The following is a 20,685-nucleotide window of genomic DNA, read 5'->3' on the forward strand; positions in this document are numbered from 1 at the left end:
TTCTGCTAATTATTTAGGTGATTTCTCTGAATGCCCAGAGCACTTGAACCTGTAACAATGAGTTTTCTTCATTTCTCTGGCAATTCTTACTAGCAATGTAATGCCAGATTCGTGGAACCCCAATAGACCTCCAGGAGCAAGCTCAAGCCTGGACTCACAACCGTTTCCAATGCATCGGTCCCAAGGAGTGAGTCCCAATCCTTTGTTCAGTGAGATTTTATAAGTTTTGGGGGATACTCTATGCATCACAGCATCACAAGGCAAATCATTCACACCACAGGAAAGTCAAACAACAACTCTTAACATTGATTAGTACATTCACTGGAGGGTGATTGGTTAGTACAAGAGGGGATTCGTTTGAATTGATTGGTTTAATCCGTGAGGGGTGTATGTGCTAAACTACATGGTTTCCCAACATGTTATCAACCACCATAAACTACTGGGGGAGGTGGTCATCTGACATCCCGGATATTTTCCCTGTCTCATGCTGATTGGTGGTTGCCAGGGGGTTGCTATGGGTCCTAACCTCAACTAACTGAATCAGGAACACCTGGAGCCATAGATCTCTCCTGTTATTTATAGACAAACAACTCAGCAGGGTGGGTATGTGCCTGGAAGGTTCTGTGGGTTTTCCCAAGGACAAGAGTCACGCCCCCTTCCTTGGACAGGCTTTGCTCTGAGGTAGAGGCTGGTTTCTCAAAAATGGAGTCACATCAGTTTCTCAGCAATATTTCCTGAATGCTTAATATTCTCTCAAATTGGAGCTGTTTGCTTGGTAAGAGCCCTAGGTCTGTGAACTTTAATGTGCATTAAGGCAAATCACTTGGGGGATCTGGTTAAACTACAGATTTGAATTCAGAAAGTCTAGAGAGAAGCCAAAGAGTATTTCTAACAAACTCCCAGGTGCACCTAAGATGATCAGGGACTCTCATGGTGGAACAAAGATTGAGACAATGAAATTAACCCCTGAGTGCAATAAACAATTTCTATTTGTAGCATGGCATGTTGCTTCTCTACCTTTGTGTTTTCTTTTTCTGTTACTAGGGTGATTTACCGCTCAGGTATGTCCCCAGCACCACCAACACCCCCTTTTTCTTTCTTAATATAGGGTCCTCTGCCTTAGCCTTCCTAGTGGCTGGGATGATAGGCATGGACCACCACACCTGGCTCTTTTCAACAAGATTTGTCATGAGGCCCACAGAAGCAGAATGTTTACACAAGATGAAATTGTTACTGGGGGAAAGCCCTAAATAAACTCTCTAACTTCACTTAGTCAACGTAAAAATCATGAATCTTGGAGATCACACAGCTAAGCAATCCATTATTAGTTTCCCACTAGTTTTGTTGTATATAATACCTCTGACATGTGGGTTATAATATAATGATAACAGTTGCCTAAGTTACTTTTCAGGTCACTTTTGCTAAAGAACACTGATTCTTCCCTTGAGCCTGCAGATGTCTGATGGGTGACTGGGATAGGATCTCTGTCTTCAATAATATGACTGTTCCCTTTACCACTTTAACTTTTGGGTCAGATTAAAAGTTCTGCATTACTTTTTGGAGTGGATATGTGTTTTCTTCTACCCAACCCTCCTGTCTGATCCACAGCTATACCAACAGCTCAAGTACCCAAAGTCCTTCAGTCTATCACTAGGCCCAGAATGAGCCAAAAAGCCAGGGCATTTGCACAGGATGATGATTTATAATACAAAAGTTCAAGTTGACCATGACCACCTGGTGGCCTGATTCTCATATAAGAAGAAACATCTTTTGGAACAGTGCCCTTTCCAGTGGAACTTACCAATGGAAGGTATTAGACTATAGCCCGCTCCAGAAAATCAATAAAAACTTGCATCTCCCTTTGTTAGGAGAGCAGCCTTGTCCCTCTTCTTGATCAGTGTCATCTCCCTTTAGCTGAAGTCCCAATTAAAGCCTTGACTCTACAGTCACACTCACTTGACTCGATTTCATTTCTACCATCACTTGGTCAAAAGTTCTGTCTCCGGTATCACATTCATGCTGCAGTTCCAGACAACTCTTGGAGCAGCAAAGAACTGTGAAGATAAACCATTGGTTATCAACTTAGCTGCATATTAAATCCTCCTTAGATTTCTAAAAACATCCATATCCCATATCAATTAATTGAAATCTTGTGGGTAGGACTCTGGAATGCCTAGATTTTAAAATCTATAGGTAATTCCAAAGTTTGAGAACCTAAGAGTACCTTCTTCCTTTAGCCTGATTCCTTGCTGCATGCCAAACAATACACGTCAAGGGTTTTGTTTGTTTGTTTTAGAATTTAAAACAAACATCCTGGCATCAGGAAGCCAGGCATAGTGGTGTATACTTATAATCCTAGTGGGTCAAGAGGCTGAGGGAGGAGGATCATAAGTTCAAAGCTAGTCTCAGCAACTTAGAGAGGCCCTAAACAACTTAGCAAGACCCTGAAATAAAAATTTAAAAAGCTAGTGATATGGCTCAGTGGTTAAGTCCCTCTGGGTTCAATCCCTAGTACCCCAAAAGAAACTAAAATAAATAAAATGCATCAAAATTCTACCTTTCAAAAAGAAGGGGTAGGGGCTGTAGCTATAGCTCAGTGGTAGAGCACTTGCCTAGCACATTTGAGGCACTAGATTCAATCCTCAGCACCACATAAAAATAAATAAATAAAGGTATTGTGTTTATCTACAACTTTAAAATATTAAAAAAAAAAAGAAGGGGGAGAGTTGGAGATGTAGCTCAGTGGTAGAGCATCTGCTTAGCACAAACAAAATTAATCCCCAATACCACCAAATCAAAGGTATGTGTGTGTGTGGGGGGGGTCCTCCTTAATTTTTTCTCTCATTTTGAAATAGGGAAGTGTGGGAAGCCACCCGTGAAATGCATGAGGACCTTTTCAACATTGAAGCCAGTGAGGGGGTAAATCTGGTAATTGGGAACTTACAGCAGCAATCCCTGCTATTAAGATCACCCTTTGCAAGTGAACTCCCCCTCTGCTCTGCCAAAAGTTCCTGAGTAGCACTGGAAATGCACGTGACCCATTAGGAATGGAGCAGCCTACCTGCCCCCACTTCTTCCCTGTTTTGGTGAAGAACTTTCTATAGAAACTCTTGGATATATATATTCTGATATAAATAAAGCAAGAGCAGGCTTCTTCTTTGTCAGAAGCTGGACCCAACTGGTCAGCTTGACATGTTGCTGTCCCTGCTCTGAAACCACTTTTCTGTGTCCTGTGGTTATTTTGTAGTACTATTCTTAGCTTTTATTTCTCAGCCAGACCGTCCCTCCGGAGGGGAACCCATTTCCTTGCCCATGTGGACATGGGCAATAGGGAATACAGAAATTGGGGCACTGGGGGTGAAGGACCCCAAGGCCCCAGGCCCAACATTAGGAAAACTAACCCCTGTGCCCTGAAGCTGCAAGATGTTCCCTTACCCAACCCCCATGTCAAAACCCCACCAGCTGCACGTAGCACTTCAAGTCTCGCACAATGTTACCACAAGATGTTCCATATAGATAACCCCGGAAGGGCCAAACTTGAGCAAACAGGGTAAAAACAGGAACTAAAAGGACAGGATGCAATTTTATGGTTTTTCTGAGAACTAAAGTGGGAAAACAAGTTTACCCCCCTAGGTGACTCAACTGCTGAATTCAGAGGGACCAATAGGAAGGCTGTTGCTGTGCTAAGCTAAGACCTAACCCACCTGTTCCCTATAAAAGATCTATACCCCAAAGCCCGGTGTGCCAGTTCACCGAAGCTCCGGCTGAGGTTTTGCTGTGCACCCGCAGGCGCCTGTGTGAGAATAAACGCCTCCTGCTTTTTGCAGCCAGTGTCTCGTGTGGTTCATTCCGGGTTTGGGATCTGTGGATATTTCAGGGGTAGGGATGGGGTCTGGACAGTAACTTGAAAAAATAGAAAAGATATTACTATTGATTATCAGCTGTGGACAAAATGATTAAAAAAAAAAAAACCACATTGTTGTGGTGGGATTTTCACCCGTTTCCTGGCCTTTTTTCAGGAAAACCCAGTGTATGAGAACCAGTTGCAAAAAGTGGAGGATGGAAGAAAGAGGCAAACTAATCCAGGATTGAAAGAATGCAAATTATGAGGGACATACAGAAAGATATGTCTTGAATGGTTTGAGGAGGATCACCACGCCAAAGCAAGAAGAAAGAGTTTTTATGTTAAGCTAGACAAAAATGAGCCATTGCTAACCAGAACGTACCTGGGCCTTCTCAGAGAATGTTAACATGCCAAGTGTCACTTAAGAGATAGTCCAGGGGCTGGGGGTGTAGCTCAGTTGGTAGAGTGCTTGCTTCAAATAACATAGGTCTGGATTTAATCCCCAGCACAACACACACACACACACACACACACACACACAGATGATCCAGGCAACAGTGCCCAGCCCAACATGCTGGGATGACTGTCTTAATAACTTTGTTTATCCCATAGGTTTGGAATGTGTGCCAGGGTCAACAGGCAGGCAAGAGGACAGTTACAGCCAAAATGGCTGTAGTTATATCAGGTTAGATCCCTATAGGTCCCAAACTCAACCCCATCCCTGAGGAGAAAAATACGAAATTAACACAAATAAATTACTTTTAAAATTACTTTGTCATATGTGTGTGTATTCATTTATATCAAAGAAACACTGATGCTTTTAAAGCAGTACTAAAAAGGACTTAAATTTAAAAACTGAATTCAAGTCCCCCTTCCCCATCTTCTTCTGCAGAGGGTATTCCTTGCCTCTGGACACAATGGTAGATAAGTGTTTCAGGGAGCCAGAAACTTGGAGAGCTTAAACTTTATTGGTAATAAGCAGGAGATCTGTCTATCAGGCCATAGTCATGGGGAAGAGAAATTGTGGAATCTTCATATTTTTCTCATTGCTGTATCTCAACTGGTATTATAGCAGGTGCTCAATAAATATTTGTTGAATACATAATGAATAATCTCTATATTTAGCCTAGTTGTTAGAACTTTTCTATTGTGATAATAACCAAATCCCAGTAGGCCATATTTAGCCAGCATAATAAGAAGTCCCCTCAGCCTTAACCTTTACAAGGAAAGTAACCTGAAGTAACCTGGTGCAAACTAATCTGCTTTTTTCCCCTTATTTCTTCTCTTTTCAGCCCTTTTCTGCCTATAAAGCTAGTATCTGCTCAGCTTATTGGAATTTCTATTCTATTTTTTAGAATGAGATGTAGCCCAATTCTAGAATTACCAATCAAAGCCAACTGGATCTGTAAATTGAACTGTTATAATTTTGTCTTTTGACAACTGTTTCTATCCTGCCTTTTTCATTTGCCATTCTAATAGCAAGTTTTTTAAAAAAAAATTTTTTTAGTTGTTGATGGACCTTATTTATTTATTTATTTTGTTGTAAATAAACACAATACCTTTATTTTATTTATTTTTTATGTGGTGCTGAGGATCAAACACAGTGCCTCACACATGCTAGGCAAGTGCTCTACCACTGAGCCACAACCCCAGCCCTTAACGGCAAGTGTTTTCTTTTTTATCACATTGATAATATGCAAGTTTTTATTTTTCCTCAGGGCCTTGATCCTCCTCCTACTAACTGACATCATTGCTCTGAGTGTGTGTATCTGTCTGTGTGTGTCTGTGTGTTGGAAAGAGAGGAGGGGTGCTGAACTTATGAGAATGGGAATGTAAGGGGAAAAACCCCATTAGGTTAGTGTTTGATTTCTGAGTCTGCATAAGAGACAAAAACTCAGGCAGAAAGCTTTGGTTTCACAGGATCCTGTGTAGGAGCAAAGCTCTCTCAGAACAATCTGGAGGTGGGAGTTCCAAGGCATGAGACAACAAACAGAAACCAGTTAATTTCAGAATGTGTTCTTTCCAGTATCACCGACTACTCACTCATCACAATTGCCCCAAGCAAACCTGCTTCTTTATCCAAACAAAGAACAAGGAAGTGCCAACGTGGGCTTTGGAAGCCAGATCTGCCTATACTCCTTCATTCCTTCATTCACAAGGATTTTGCTGAGAGTGGGCTAGGTACTTTTCCAAACTGAAGGTATGTCAGTCTCTGAATGTCAATCAGTAGACACCTGTTCCCACCTCCAGGAGAGGAGTCCCACCATGTGGAGGATAGCCAAGAGCATACCTGTACCTAATACCTGGAGCACCAGTCCTGGGATGTCAACCCACTGCATGGTTTACAGGAAGAAAAGGAAGAAAAGACACAGACACTGGATGGGACAACACTTAAGTTACACAAAGAAGAGACAAAGTAAGATTACCTGCAATTGTGAACGTTGGTCCCCATGGTTGGTGGCTCTTTCTGCACAGCCAACACGGATGGTTGCACAGCCATGCATCTTCTGTGTTGCTAGCCAAGAATTTGTTCCCTCCCCACAGAGAAAAGATATAGCAGCAAGGATGAGTGGATGCCATATGATAAGTACACACTTAAACAGAACAAAGAAGTACACATCAAATCTGGAACAGGGAAAGATAGTAACAAACAAGGCAATGAGCCCAGCACCTAGCACCGGCTATGGAATCTTTTCATCTCCATGTAAAGAAATATTTCAGGCCTGAGGCACATTCTTTTGAAACTATGTGAGGGTCACATAGTTGTGCACAACTGTTATGCACAACTGCAGTCTACCTGCTATCCCAGGCTGCTAAAATAGCAGATTGAGCCCATCAAATCTAGTGAACCATCTGCTATGAATTTGGAAGCAGATCTGGGTTTGATGGGGTCAACCCCTGTGAATGAAGTTTGTCACAGAATCTTTCTGTTGTTTTCTTTTAAATAACCTTTATTTTTGAGTCCTTTTAAATTCCTAGCAAAATTGAACAGAAGGTACAGAGTTCTCATATACTCCCTGTCCACACACATCCATAATCTTACCCACTACAGGTGTCCCCAACCACAATGGTACCTTTGTTACAGTTGATGACAAATTATCAGCCCTCAAAATTCACACGATATTAGGTATTGTATATCCTGTGGTTTTTGACAAATGTATGGCATGTATCCATCCTTGTAGTATCATGGAATAATTTTACTACCCTAAAAGTCCACTGTGTTCACCCTATTCATTCCACTTTCTTCTCTATCCCATGGTAACCACCGATCTTTTTACTATCCCCGTAGTTTTGTCTTTTCCAGAATGTTATGTAGTTGGGATCATACTGCATGTACCTTTGCCAAGTTGGCTTCTTTCACTTAATGGTCTTCATTTAAATTTCCTCCATGTTTTCTCAGGGCTTGATAATTCATTTCCTATTGTCTGGATTACCACAGTTTATTTGACTATTCACCTATCGAAGGATATCTTGGTTGGCTCTAAGTTCGGGAAAATATAAATAAAGCTATTGTAAACATTTATGGGCAGATTTTTGTGTGGACGTTGAGTTTTGGATTCATTTAGGTAAAGACTGAGGAGTACAATTGCTGGATGGCATGGAAACAGTGTTGTTTAAGAAACTACCAAACTGTCTATTCTATTTTGCATTCCAACTCCCAAATTGCTATCCTATTTTGCATTCCCACCAGTAGTGAACGAGAGCTCTTGTTGCTTATATCCTCAACAATATTGGGTGTTATCAACTGTGAGCAGTGACTGGGGAGGCTGAGGCAGGAGGATTGTGAGTTCAAAGCCAGCCTCATCATCTTAATGAGGTCCTAAGCAACTCAGCAAGACCCTGTTTCTAAATAAAGTATAGAAAAGGGCTGGGGGCTGGGGTTGTGGCTCAGTGGTGCAGCGCTGAATGTGGAGTTACACTTGCACTTGTGAGGCACTGGGTTTGATCCTCAGCACCACATAAAATAAATCAAGGTATTGTGTTTATATATAACTAAAAAAATGTATTTAAGGAAAGGGGTTGGGGATGTGGCTCAGTAGTTAAACATTCTGGGTTCAATCCCTAGTACCCCCCCCCAAAATGGTGTTGTCATTGTTCGGGACTTTAGTCATTCAAATGACATAGGATGGTAACTCATTTTGTTGTTTAATAATTCTCTAACAACTTATGATGTTGAACATCTTTTCATATGCTTACTGGCCATCATTATATCTTCTTTGGAGAGGTTCCCATTCAGGTCTTTTGTTCATTTTTTAAATAAAATTTATTCATTTCTTATCATTAGTTAGAAGTGTTCTTTGTATCTTTTCAATAACAGTTCTTTATGAGATATGGTTTTTGCAAATATTATCTCCCAATTTGGCACTTGTCTTCTCATTCTTTTGACCATGTCTTTTACAGAGCAGAAGTTTTTCCTTTTTGCAAATCCAGCTTATTTCAATCCATGAAATTATTTCTTTCATGGATTATGTCTTTCTTGTTGTATCTGAAAAGTCATCACCACACCCAAGGTCACCTTGATATTCTGCTATGATATCTTCTAGTAGTTTGATAGTTTGGCATATTACATTCAGTTGTAGGATCCATTTTGATTTATTTTTTGTGAAGAGTGTAAGATTGGCGTGTAGATTGTTATTATTATTGGCATGTGGATGTGCAGGTGTTTCAGCACCATTTATTGCAAAGACTACTTAGCTCCATTGTATTGCCTTTGTTCCTTTGTCATACATCAATTGGCTATATTCATGTACATCTATTTCTGGGCTCTCCATTCTGTTCCATGGATCTAGTTGTCTGTTCTTTATCCAATATCACTTGGCCTTAATTACTGTAGCTTCATACTGACTCTTCATTTGTCAGTCCTCTTTGTTCTTCTACTTTGATACTGAGTCATCTACTAAGGGTTTCTTGCATCTCAAAATAAACTTTAGAATCAGTTTGTCAATATCCACAACACAACTTGCTGGGATCTTGATAAATATTGCACAGAATCTGTAGATCAACTTATGAAGAAGTGACTTCTTTTTTTTCATATTTTGTTTTTTTATTTGTAGTTGGACACAATACCTTTATTTTATTTTTATGTTGTGCTGAGGATTGAACCCAGCATCCCGCATGTGCTAGGCAAGCACTATACCACTGAGCCACAACCCCAGCCCCAAGAAGTGACACCTTAATAATGTTGAATCTTCTACTATTATTTATTTAAATATATGGTACAGGGATTGAACCCTTGGCCTTGCACATGATAAGCAAGCACCCTATCACTGAGTGGCATCCCCAGCTCATTTCATTGGAATTATAGACATGGGCCACCATGCCCAGCAACAATGTTGAATCTTCTCATTTGTGAATACCTAAATCTTAATCTCTGCATTTATTTAGTTATCTTATTTTTCATCAGTTTTATAGTTTTCTTCATGTAGACCTTGTACATATTTTTGTTAGATTTATACCTAAGTATTTCATTTTGCAGGGAGGTGCTAATGTTAATGATAGTATGTTTTTATTTATTTTTAAGTTTTCTTTGTGTATGTGTGTGTGTGGTACTGGGATTGAACACAGGGTTTCTCTATCACTGAGCTACAGTCCCATCCCTTTTTAATTAATTAATTAATTTTAACTTCGTTTTTTAGATATATATGACAGTAGATTATATTTGACATATTATACATACATGAAGTGTAACTTCCCATTCTTGTGGTTGTACTTGATGTGGAGTTACACTGGTTGTGCATTCACATATGAACATAGGAAAGTTATATCTGATTAATTCTACTGGCTTTCTTACTCCCACTCCCCCTCCCTTCCCTTTATTCCACTTAGTCTAATCTAATGAACTTCTATTCTTCCCACAACCCCTTACTATGTATTAGCATCCACATATCAGAGAGTACATTCAGCCTTTGGTTTTGGGGGATTGGCTTATTTCACTTTAGCATGATGGTCTCTGGTTCTATACATTTACTGACAAATGCCATAATTTCATTCTTCTTTATGGCCAAGTAATATTCCATTGTGTATATAAACCATAGTTTACTTATACATTCATTTGTTGAAGGGCATCTAGATTGCTTCCATAGCTTAGCTATTGTGAATTGAGCTGCTCTAAACATTGATGTGGCCATGCCACTATGGTATACTGTTTGGATTTAAGACAGTAGAGCAGATACTGAAATAAGACTTTAGGGGATGTTAGGATGGAATAATTGTATTGTACATGAAAGGACATGAATGTTGGGGGCAAAGTGGAATTTTATGAATGTGTATGTTGAAGCCCTACATACCAAAAATGTGATACATTTGGAGGTAGGACCTTACTGGGTTTAGATCATGAGGATTTGGCCCTCATGATGGGATTAATGTCCTTAAGAGAAGTGAAAGAAAAATCTGGACTCTTATTATTCTCACATGTAAGGACACAGAAAAAAGTTGGCCATTTGCAAACTAGGAAGAGACCTCACCAACACTCAATCACGCTGGCACATTGATGCCGGACTTTCAAGCTCACAGAATGTCCCTGAGAAGTAATTGTCTGCTATTACCCACCCAGTCCATAGTTTTACCATGGAAGTTTCACTGGAAAAAAATCCATTGCTAAGATATATCCAACCTCCACCCATGTTGAAGAACATTTAGGCCCAAGTCATTTCTAACAATGTTTCAATCCATGTTATACAAATTTTAAGTGATTAAAAAGAAACCCACAAATCTTCCAAATTCATTTTGCAAAAACTAGCAAAATATCACCAGGTTTGATCTAGTTCTGTACTTGACAAAAAAAAAAAAAAAAGAAAAAAATTCACTATGAACAAATCTTTTTTTTTATTCAAGAAGTATGAGGAGATTTCAATTATTTGGAAACTTGTCAACAAAATGAATTTAAAATGACATAGACCATAAAATTACAATTTAAAAAAACTTCACAAAACTTAGCAACCAAGTAATTGTCACAGTACATACCATGTATCAAGCACTATTTCAAATACCTTATACATATTAACTTATTTAATCTCTACAACCTGTGAGGTAGCTCCATTTTATAGATGGAAGAACTGAAATACAAAATAGCTAAGTGACTTGCCCAGGGTCAATGTATAAGTCTGGTGGAGTAAGGTGAATCAGGATGCTGGGTACAAAATTTATGCACGTAACCACTATACCGCTTCTTCCAAAAGCAGGAAGAAACGAAAACTTCCTAAGTACAACAGAATATTTATCAGAACCCAATAATGAACACCATATAAAACAAAACACTAAGAATGTCCCCCACCCCTGAGTTTAAAAAAAGACAAGCAATATCTGCTACATATTTAAAAACTTCTTGCTGATGTAAACATAAGTGGCATAAGATTAGAAGCTGATATAAACAAATCATTATTTATTATATAACTACCTAGAAACCAAAAAACCACTAAAACTAAAAATAATTTCGCAAGGTAACTGGATCCTGATAAAATTTTTTAAAAAATGATACTTAGGGGGCTAGGGTTGTGGCTCAGCAGTAGAGCGCTCGCCTAGCGCGAGCGAAGCTCTGGGTTCGATCCTCAGTACCACATAAAAATAAATGAGTAAAATAAAGGTATTGTGTCCAACTGCAACAACAACAACAACAATAAATAAATAAATAATACTTAGCACTGGACATGGTGGCACATTTCTGTAATCCCAGCAACTGGGGAGGGAGGCTGAGGCAGGAGGATAGAAAGTTTCCAGCCTCAGCAACTTAGTGAGACCCTGTCTCAAAATAAAAAGTAAAAGGTTTAGGGATGCAGCTGAATGATAGAGCACTGCTAGGTTCAATTCCCAGTACCACAAAATAATAATGATGACAATAATAATAATAAGGGTTATAATAATAAGGGGCTGGGGCTAGGGCTTAGTGGTATAGCACTCACCTGGCTGGCATGCATGGATTTAATCCTCAGCACCACATAAAAATAAAATAAAGGTACTGTGTCCACCTACAACTAAAATATATATATATATATATATATATATATATATATATATATATATATATATGATAGTAGTAGTGGTAAAGTTATACTAACAATGACCAAAGAAATGAAGTATGGCTTTAAAGTCACAGCTATTTTCCCTCCATCCAAATGCCTGGGCTCTCTCAGGAATACAAGGGATTCATTTCTGCTGGACTATACACCCAGTTGGTGATGTGGGAAAATACAGTTATGAATAATGTTGGTTCCCACTGCCAGAGATTTAGTGTAGTAGAGAATGCACAGACAAGAACTAGGAGGTAAAATTATAATATTAAACAGGCAGATAGTTCTACTGAAGAAGTGACCAGAAACGTCTAACTCAGGGTGAAGGGCTAGATCCATGAGCTCATATAGCGCCTGGTTGTTCCTTGGGATCAGGGAGCTCATTTCTCGGCTGCCCCACCAAAAAAAAAAAAAAGTCCTATCATTTAAAGGAAAATAGAACAAATAAAAAAATAAATACATACTAATAAATGACATAGTCCCAATTTTGTTTTGAGTTCAGTAATTTTTTTAGATCCTGAAATGGATACTTTTTTGTTATTGTATTCTGGGGAGTGTACTCAGGGCCTCATGCATGAGCACTTCCATTTTTAAATATCTCAGTCCAGTGTATGTAAGGAAGGGAGAGACTGCACCCACATTAAGGAAGGTTAGATTTGGGAGTTGGGTTTTAAAATATTTTTAAGAACTAGTGCTCAACATAGTATGTTTTTGCAGAAAGCAATAGATACCATAACCAATCTCAAAAACCTGCAAAGTTGGTAAGGAGTATACTCATATATTTTGAGAGCAATTTGCAAGGTAACTTAACAACAGTTGTACATTGCAGCATCAGTTAATTTAAAAGAATTGTGATCTAATCATAAGTTTAAAAGAAATCCAGAAGCATTTGAAGAAAAAAGTCTTTCAGAGATGAGATGGACTTTGAACAATAAATACAAGGAAACCAGATTACCAAATAGGAAGAAAAGGGTTCTACATAGAAAACACAAGAGATGAGTGAATATATATTATAATATAAAACATGGATGTGGAGGGCCATAGCAAGAACTAGGAAAGAACAAACTGATAGAATGACTTATAAATGACTATAAAAATGCTCTGTGGAACAATATTGTGGAATGACTTTATGTAGTGAAATTGAGTAGCTGCAATAACATACAGAAGATATAATCATTCCTGTTGATACACAATTTGATTATGAGATACATATTAACAAATGAGATAAATTTTAAAATAGGAAAAAGGAAGGAAGAAAAAAGCCAATCTATAAGTAAATTAAATGCCTAGACCTTACTTTCCTAATGTAGGGAAGAATCACACTAAGTTTCTTCCACCTTAGTGACCAACTGGAAAACAATAGATGATGGTCTGCTTTGCTTAATGGTTCTAACAGGAGATCAGGGTGAACATCCTTCTTAAAGAAACCTTCACGCAAAGTCCCTTGTTCTCTTTCTCAGAAAACCATGCCTTATGATGCTGAGTGAGACAGACCTGAGGGTTTCTCACCAGTGTGAATTCGCTGGTGGTGATTAAAAGTGGAACGCTGACTAAAAGCTTTCCCACATTCAATACATTCATAAGGTTTCTCTCCAGTGTGAACTCTCTGGTGCACAATAAGCTGTGAACTGTCACTAAAGGCTTTCCCACAATCATTGCATTTGTAGGGCTTTTCCCCAGTATGGGCTCTCTGATGTACCATAAGGCTGGAGCTGTAACTGAATACCTTCCCACACTCATGACATTCATAGGGCTTTTCACCAGTGTGGATTCTCTGGTGTATAATGAGGTATGAATTTTGATTGAAAGATTTTCCACACTCATTGCATTTATAGGGTTTTTCACCTGTGTGAAGCCTCTGGTGCCGAATAAGGCACTTACTCAGACTGAAAGCCTTACCACACTCACTACATTCAAAGGGCTTTTCTCCGGTATGAATTCGCTCATGGTCAACAAGCTGACAAATCTGACTGAAGGCTTTCCCACATTCACTGCATTTGTGTGGTTTCTCCCCAGTGTGGAGGCTCTGATGTTGAATAAGACATTTACTCCGACTAAAGGCCTTGCCACATTCATTACATTCATAAGGCTTCTCTCCAGTGTGGATCCTCTGATGATCAATAAGATTTCTGTTAGAACAGAAGACTTTCCCACACTCAGTACACTTGTAAGGTTTCTTACCAGTGTGAAGGACCTGATGTCGGACAAGATTTTTACTCCGACTAAAAGCTGACCCACATTCCTTGCATTCATAAGGTTTCTCCCCAGTATGGGTTCTCTGGTGATCAAATAGTTTGGAACTCTGATTAAAAGCTTTTGCACATTCATTACATTTATAGGGTTTCTCCCCATTATGAAGTCTCTGGTGTTGAAGGAGATGGGAGCTGTGCCGATAGGTCTTCCCACACTCACTGCATTCATAGGGTTTTTCCCCAGTGTGAGTTCTGAGGTGAACAATTAGCTGGGAGGTCTGCCTGAAGGTCTTACCACACTCATTACACTCATAGGGTTTCTCTCCAGTGTGGATTCTCTGGTGGCCAATGAGGTGTGAACTCCAATTGAACACTTTGCCACCTTCATCACACTGAAAGAATTTCTGTCCCTTTGGGACTCCTTGATATTCCTCAGGACTGGGGCACAGATTTGGATGTTCCCCTACTTCCTTATAATCCTCACATCTGTCTTTTGTGGAGTTCTTCTTATCCTCATCTGTTATTTCCAAAAAATTGATTTCCAAACTGTTCCCCTCTTCATCTGAGGGCTGCCCTTCCAGCTTTCTCAAAGTATCTTCACAGACATCTTCAACTTCTGGTCCCATAGAAGTGACCCCAAAGAGTCCCCCTGGTGACCTATCAGATGACTCTGATCCTTTAGAAATGGTCTGCTTTGGAGTGAATTCAGAACTCTCCATCCTGTTCTCACCTGCTGCCAAAAGAAAGAAGAAAATAACCTTTACTCACTTCATGTCCTGTTCTGGAAACAGAACCAAAAGCCTAATATATCATAAGGTTAAGGAATAAAAGAACACATTGAGAAGGGGAGAGAAAATAGGAAATATATCAGGTTTTTTCTTCAGGATAGAAAAACAAAGAGGAGGAAGATGGTCAGTGGAGGAGGTAGAAAAGGAGATACCAGGACAGAAAGATGTTGAGCCAGAACAGATAATTACACAATCAGAAAGTAGGGGCCCAGGTGGCAAAGCATGATGAAATCTTCTAGAAGTCACACCATCTCAATATTAAAATGATGAACTCTATGCTCCTTTCTAAACATGACATTGTATGGTTCCATGCTTCTCAGAAAAGATGTTGGGAGAAAGAAAGCTGGCAAACACCTCATTTTAAATACAAGAAAGAGAAAGAGCAAAGATGGGAGTGTGTTGATGAGAGATTATATTGTAAGGATATGACTAGGAAAATGTTTTAAAAGTAGAGATCTTGTATGACAGAAAAGTGACAAGATGTGAACATACTTTCAGAAATTCTGGGGAACAGTGTTGAAAAGAATAGCAGAGCTAAAAAAGTGGGAATACCATAGGTAACCAGGGCATTGCACTAGTAGGAGTCAGTTATGTACTCCTCTAAAAACCTAGGGATATAGCCCAGTGGAAGCTCACCTGCCTTGCATGTGTGAGAAGGCCCTGAGTTCAATCCCTGGCATTAGAAAAAGAAATAAAGAGAGCATCAATTATTTGAAATCTGAATTAAATGTTTGGGGATTTTTTTTTTGTACCAGGGATTGAACACAGGAACACTGAACCACTGAGCCACATCCCCAGCCCTAATTTGTATTTTATACAGAGACAGGGTGTCACTGAGTTGCTTAATGCCTCATTGTTGCTGAGGCTGGCTTTGAACTCATGATTCTCCTATCTCAGCCTCCCGAGCTACTGGGATTAGAGGTGTGAGCCACTACGCCTTGAATGGAATCTTGATTCTCTAGATTAAGAAAGAAACTAGACAGATAAGTATTTCCCGGAATTTTAAATTCTGGAATACAAAATCTGTACAGTAAAAAGCAGAGTAGTCAGTTATCACTAAAAACCACAACACTGGTTACTTTCAATCATGTCTTAACCAAGGCCAGGGCATCACACCATTTACCATATGGAAAGTTAAAAGCTCAATTACTCTCATGTCCACCCTTTGTCAAGATGGCCACTGTTATAAGTTTGTCAATCTCAGAACCTGCCCTTCCCCAGTCTTTGCAGACAGGGAAGCCCAAGCAGCCACACTTTGAGTCAGATGACCCTGAGTATCACATGAGGTGATTGGACGAGAGCTAGGCACTAGACCCAGCTGTAATTTGTCTTTAGGTTAGTCATTAGCTTCTGCTGTGGCCTCAGCAGGACACTACCAAAATACAGATGATATTTAATAGCTATAGCAATTAGAACCCTTCTCTAAGTAAATTCTGACCTGAAAACTTGGCAAAACTATAGCAATTATGAGTGAGACCTAAAGCTGAAATGAAACATGGAACCAAGTCAAACCATTTGAAGCCACAATAAGAAGAATGTATGAAGAAAACCAAAAACAGAATTGAGAAGGAACTATGATGGAGATACAAGTTTCAGAGTAAAGAAAGGGTAACAGTTGGAACAGGGAGCAGCTGTGTTACAGTCACACTGGAATACTGGCATAAAATTCATTTGCTTGTGCTGCTGAGGCTCTTGGGCTGTCCTGGTTGTGGCTCTTTCTCTTTGAGGCTCTGTTTCCTAGTCTGGTCTAGCTGATTGGTTTATTCTGGGTTCCTGTTACTGTAGCCTTAAAACACATAGCTCCTTAATACCATAGACTAGGTGATTCTCAATTCCTTACAATCTAGAAAACTCAAACTAGGTACCATATGTCCCATCAATCATGAAGTAAAGGAAATGCTCATCATTGTTAACGCTGGGTATGGGTGCAGAGAGGTTCGGTATATACTGTTCTACTTTGGAAATTTTTATAATAAAAAGTGGGGGGAAACATAGTGGAAAAAATATACAGAAGGAACTCTAAGAGAATCATTACCCAATGAGACCATGCTATAATAACTTTCTATCATCATGTTCTGGTACAGGGCTCTCTGCCTCAGGGCAGAGCCTTTCCACTTTTTCCGTACATAGTCTACAGACAGGTCCTCATGCATTTAGTCTCCTGAAATGACAAGTTTCTACCACTCAAGAACAGTCCCAGCCTGAAGGGCAGAGTCACAAAGGGTGCAGAGGGCACAGGGTACAGTCTCTTGATAACTGTAAAGGATAAGTCTATGGTAAAGCACTTGCCTAGCAAGCATGAGGCCCTGGGATCAATCCCTGGTACTGCAAAACAGGGGTAAAAAAAAGAAATGGAAAATCCAGGACAAAATAGAGTCCATTAACTGTGAATAGGGACCCAGCTCTAGGGTCATTTAGGCATGAGCCTCAGGAGCTGCCTCAGGGCAGAGACCCATAGGTAAGCTCCAGTCACATTTGGGTCATAGACATGGGAACTCGGGGGAAAATATAAAAAAGAAAAGAAAAATCCATGCTCATCTGGGGCCTCACTGTTATTACTGGGATCTTATTTCCCCAAAAAGTTCATGTGTTAAGGCTTGGCCCCCCATGCATCAGTGTTCAGAGGTGGGGCCTTTGGGAGGTAATTGGATCATAAGGGCTCTGACATGAAAAGATTCATGTACTTATGGATTCATTGTTTAATGGGCAATTGCAAAATACTACAAACTTTAGGAGATATGGACCTATTTGGAAAAGGGATGTCACTAAGGGCACACACTTGAAGAATATATTTTATTCTCGGCCCCTTCCTATTTTTGCTGTTTCTGGGCCACCATGAGATGATTACCTTTATTCCACCACATGTTTCCCGCCATGATGTTCTTTTGAAGGACCCCAAGGCCCCAGGCCCAACATTAGGAAATCTAACCCCTGTGCCCTGAAGCTGCAAGATGTTCCCTTACACAACCCCCATGTCAAAACCCCACCAGCTGCAAGTAGCACTTCAAGTCTTGCACAATGCTACCACAAGATGTTCCATAAAGATAACCCCGGAAGGGCCAAACTTGAGCAAACAGGGTGAAAACAGGAACTAAAAGGACAGGATGCAATTTTATGGTTTTTCCGAGAACTAAAGTGGAAAAACAAGTTTACCCCCCAGGTGACCTAAAGGCTGGATTCAGAGGAACCAACAGAATAACTGTTACTGTGCTAAGCTAAAAACTAACCCCCTGCTCCCTATAAAAGATCTGTGCCCTAGAGCCCGGTGTGCCAGTCACCGAAGCTCCGGCTGAGGTTCCACTGAGCACCCGCAGGCGCCTGTGTATGAATAAACAGCCTCCTGCTTCTTGCAGCCAGTGTCTCGTGTGGTTCATTCCGGGTTTGAGATCTGTGGTTCTTTCACTTTCTGCCTCATCACATTCCCATGAACAACATAGCCAAGTGACCATGTACTGAAACCTTTGGTACTGTGAGCCTTTAAGTCTTTCTTCCTTTAATTTCATTTCTTCATGCAGTTACAGAAATAGAAAGCTGACTAATATACTGATCATCTGAAGCACAGGGGCTGCTGCTTGGTTTCTTGAGTTCCCCATGTGGGAAAGGGCACAACTGTAGATGTAAACTGAGTTGAGAGAGGGAAGAAAGTAGGCCAAGCCCAGCCCTCAGCTCCCATAAGGATTATATTACCAAGGAGAAGATTCAAGAGAACACAGGCAGCTCTATACACTGATTCTGGGCCCTCTTCCTACAAGCTTTATCTCACATGTGCTGTGACTGTTTCTTAAAGGGCATAATGGGAGGTCCCTGATCAAACTGAGAACTGGGTGTTCCTCTTAGCCTGCACTCTCTTCAACCTTCCTGAAAGAAGCTATGTTTCTGACTATGTTCTCTCTCTGCCATGGCTTCCCTATCACCAGCCAAGCCTGATTTTCCCTCAGGTCTCTGGTCCCTTAAGTTCAGGTCTCTTCCTGTTCCTGCCATGTCATGGACACTCTTGGAAGTCTAGCCTAGTGCTTCCTTCTTTTCTGTCAACGAATTCAGTGGTTCTCATGGCTTTCACACTTCTAGCTTCTCTCACTTGCTACCATGCACGAGGCCCTGGATTCTATCCCCAGCCCTGCAAAAAAAAAAAAAAAAAAAAGTATGAATGTACTTAATGCCACAAGTGGTTAAAAGGGTAAATTTGTAGATACTGTATGGCAAATGTCATGTATGTTTTATTTTATCAAATACTTCATCACAACACTACTCATAAATTTTTAGAAAGCAGAAGCATGACCCTATTCCATAATCAAAATACATATGTACCAAAGGAAAATATATTTATGTACCATGCATGAGTGTACATGCTCCTGCACATGTATTTAATCTATTAAATCACAGGTTTTCAATTCTGTGATTATTTCAACGAAATTGACAAGGGTACATTAAAATAGGTTGGAAATGATAACATGTAGCTTAAATATATATGTACATATGTGTGTGTCTTAAATGTGTATATATGTATTATATGAATTATATAATATTATGTATTACATTATATAACATATAATTATATTAATTGATGTTACCTTTAAATGTAATAAGGTTACCATATATTTATATTATACATTATTTACTGTATTTTGGGGCTAGGGTAGTAGCTCAGTGGCAGAACGCTGGCCTAGCATGTGTGAGACCCTGGGTTTGATCCTCAGCACCACATAAAAAGTAAATGAATACAGTAAAAGGTATTGTGTCCACCTACAACTAAGAAAATATTTAAAAAAAAAAAAAAAAGTTCTTGGGGCTGGAGAGACCTGACTCCAGATCCTCCACACCGGGAGGCCGACCCCATAGACTCCACAGAGCGGCCCCTCCCAGAGCAGCTAAAGACCGCCGCCCTCGGGAGTCCAACCCGCACAGATGAACTGCCAGGTAAAGGCGGTCGGGGTCCGGGTTTTTGGCTACCGCGCCGCCACGTCGCGCACGCGTGTCGCCGCCAGGGCCGTCGCGCCTCTCTAGGACACCGGGAGAGTAGACGTCTCGGCTCCTCCCGAGCTGGGCGCCGCCACGCTGGGGGCCTGCGTGCTGCAGAACACCTTGCCCCTCCTTGCTTTTTGCTGCTGCTCACTTCGGATTCTCCTCCCAGGAAAGTTAGGGAGCCCAAGTAGGGGGTCAAAGTAGGAATTGCAAGCCCAGGAAAGCCTCCACCGCCCCGCCCCAGGGAAATTCCCGAACAAGGCTGTCTTAGTAAGGATGAGTTCCAAGCCCTAGCAGGCAACTCTTCAGCAGTGCTCAGGCAGCATGTGACTGTTTTCCCAGCACTGACACCCAAATCACCTACTACAGAAACTTCACCTCCGTGGGAAAAACAGATAAGTAAGAAATGACACATGGAAATTGCAAATGGTTACAAATACTATATTGAAAATTAATAGGGTTATTTGAGTGACTGATTTTAATACATGTTTTTATTATTATTATTATTATTATTATTATTATTATCATCATCATCATCATCATCATCATTTTGGATGCCTTTTTCTGAGTTCTTAGCATCCTGCCTGCAACACACTGGTTTGGGTGGAGCAAGGAAATAGGGTCAATAAACTGGATAGTCATTGAGGCCATATCCTTTGGTCTACCCACTATAACACCCCATAAAATCCTTTCTGTCCTATTTCCCTGTGGAGGAAGAATGGGGGTTGGCATGTCTCTTAGCTGAGATCAGAGAAGCTGCGGGGGTAGGGATGTAGGCAGGGTAATAAGGAAGACTAGATAGGTTAAAGGGCAAGCTTCCACAGAAAACTAAAATCCATGTCCAGGAATCAAAGCAAAGAGTATATTCAAAGTACTAGATAGAATGAGGGTCC

General features: G+C 40.3%; 1 protein-coding gene across 1 annotated transcript; it reads right to left on the reverse strand.

The window, feature by feature from the left end:
* Positions 1-13,314: 13,314 nt before the first annotated feature.
* On the reverse strand, positions 13,315-14,794 carry LOC131423154 (zinc finger protein with KRAB and SCAN domains 7-like). Its single transcript, XM_058576484.1, has one exon. The coding sequence runs from the start codon at positions 14,759-14,761 to the stop codon at positions 13,322-13,324; it is 1,440 nt and encodes a 479-aa protein (XP_058432467.1). The 5' UTR covers positions 14,762-14,794; the 3' UTR covers positions 13,315-13,321.
* Between the last annotated feature and the right edge of the window lie 5,891 nt (positions 14,795-20,685).

The sequence above is a fragment of the Marmota monax genome, unplaced genomic scaffold, assembly GCF_021218885.2.
Source record: "Marmota monax isolate L192 unplaced genomic scaffold, Marmota_monax_Labrador192_F-V1.1 WCK01_AAM20220418_F8-fsc00021, whole genome shotgun sequence".
NCBI classification, from domain to species: Eukaryota; Metazoa; Chordata; class Mammalia; order Rodentia; family Sciuridae; genus Marmota; species Marmota monax.

Excerpts from the sequence above, each read along its gene's own strand:
- LOC131423154 (XM_058576484.1), bottom strand. The coding sequence starts at position 14,761 with ATGGAGAGTTCTGAATTCACTCCAAAGCAGACCATTTCTAAAGGATCA.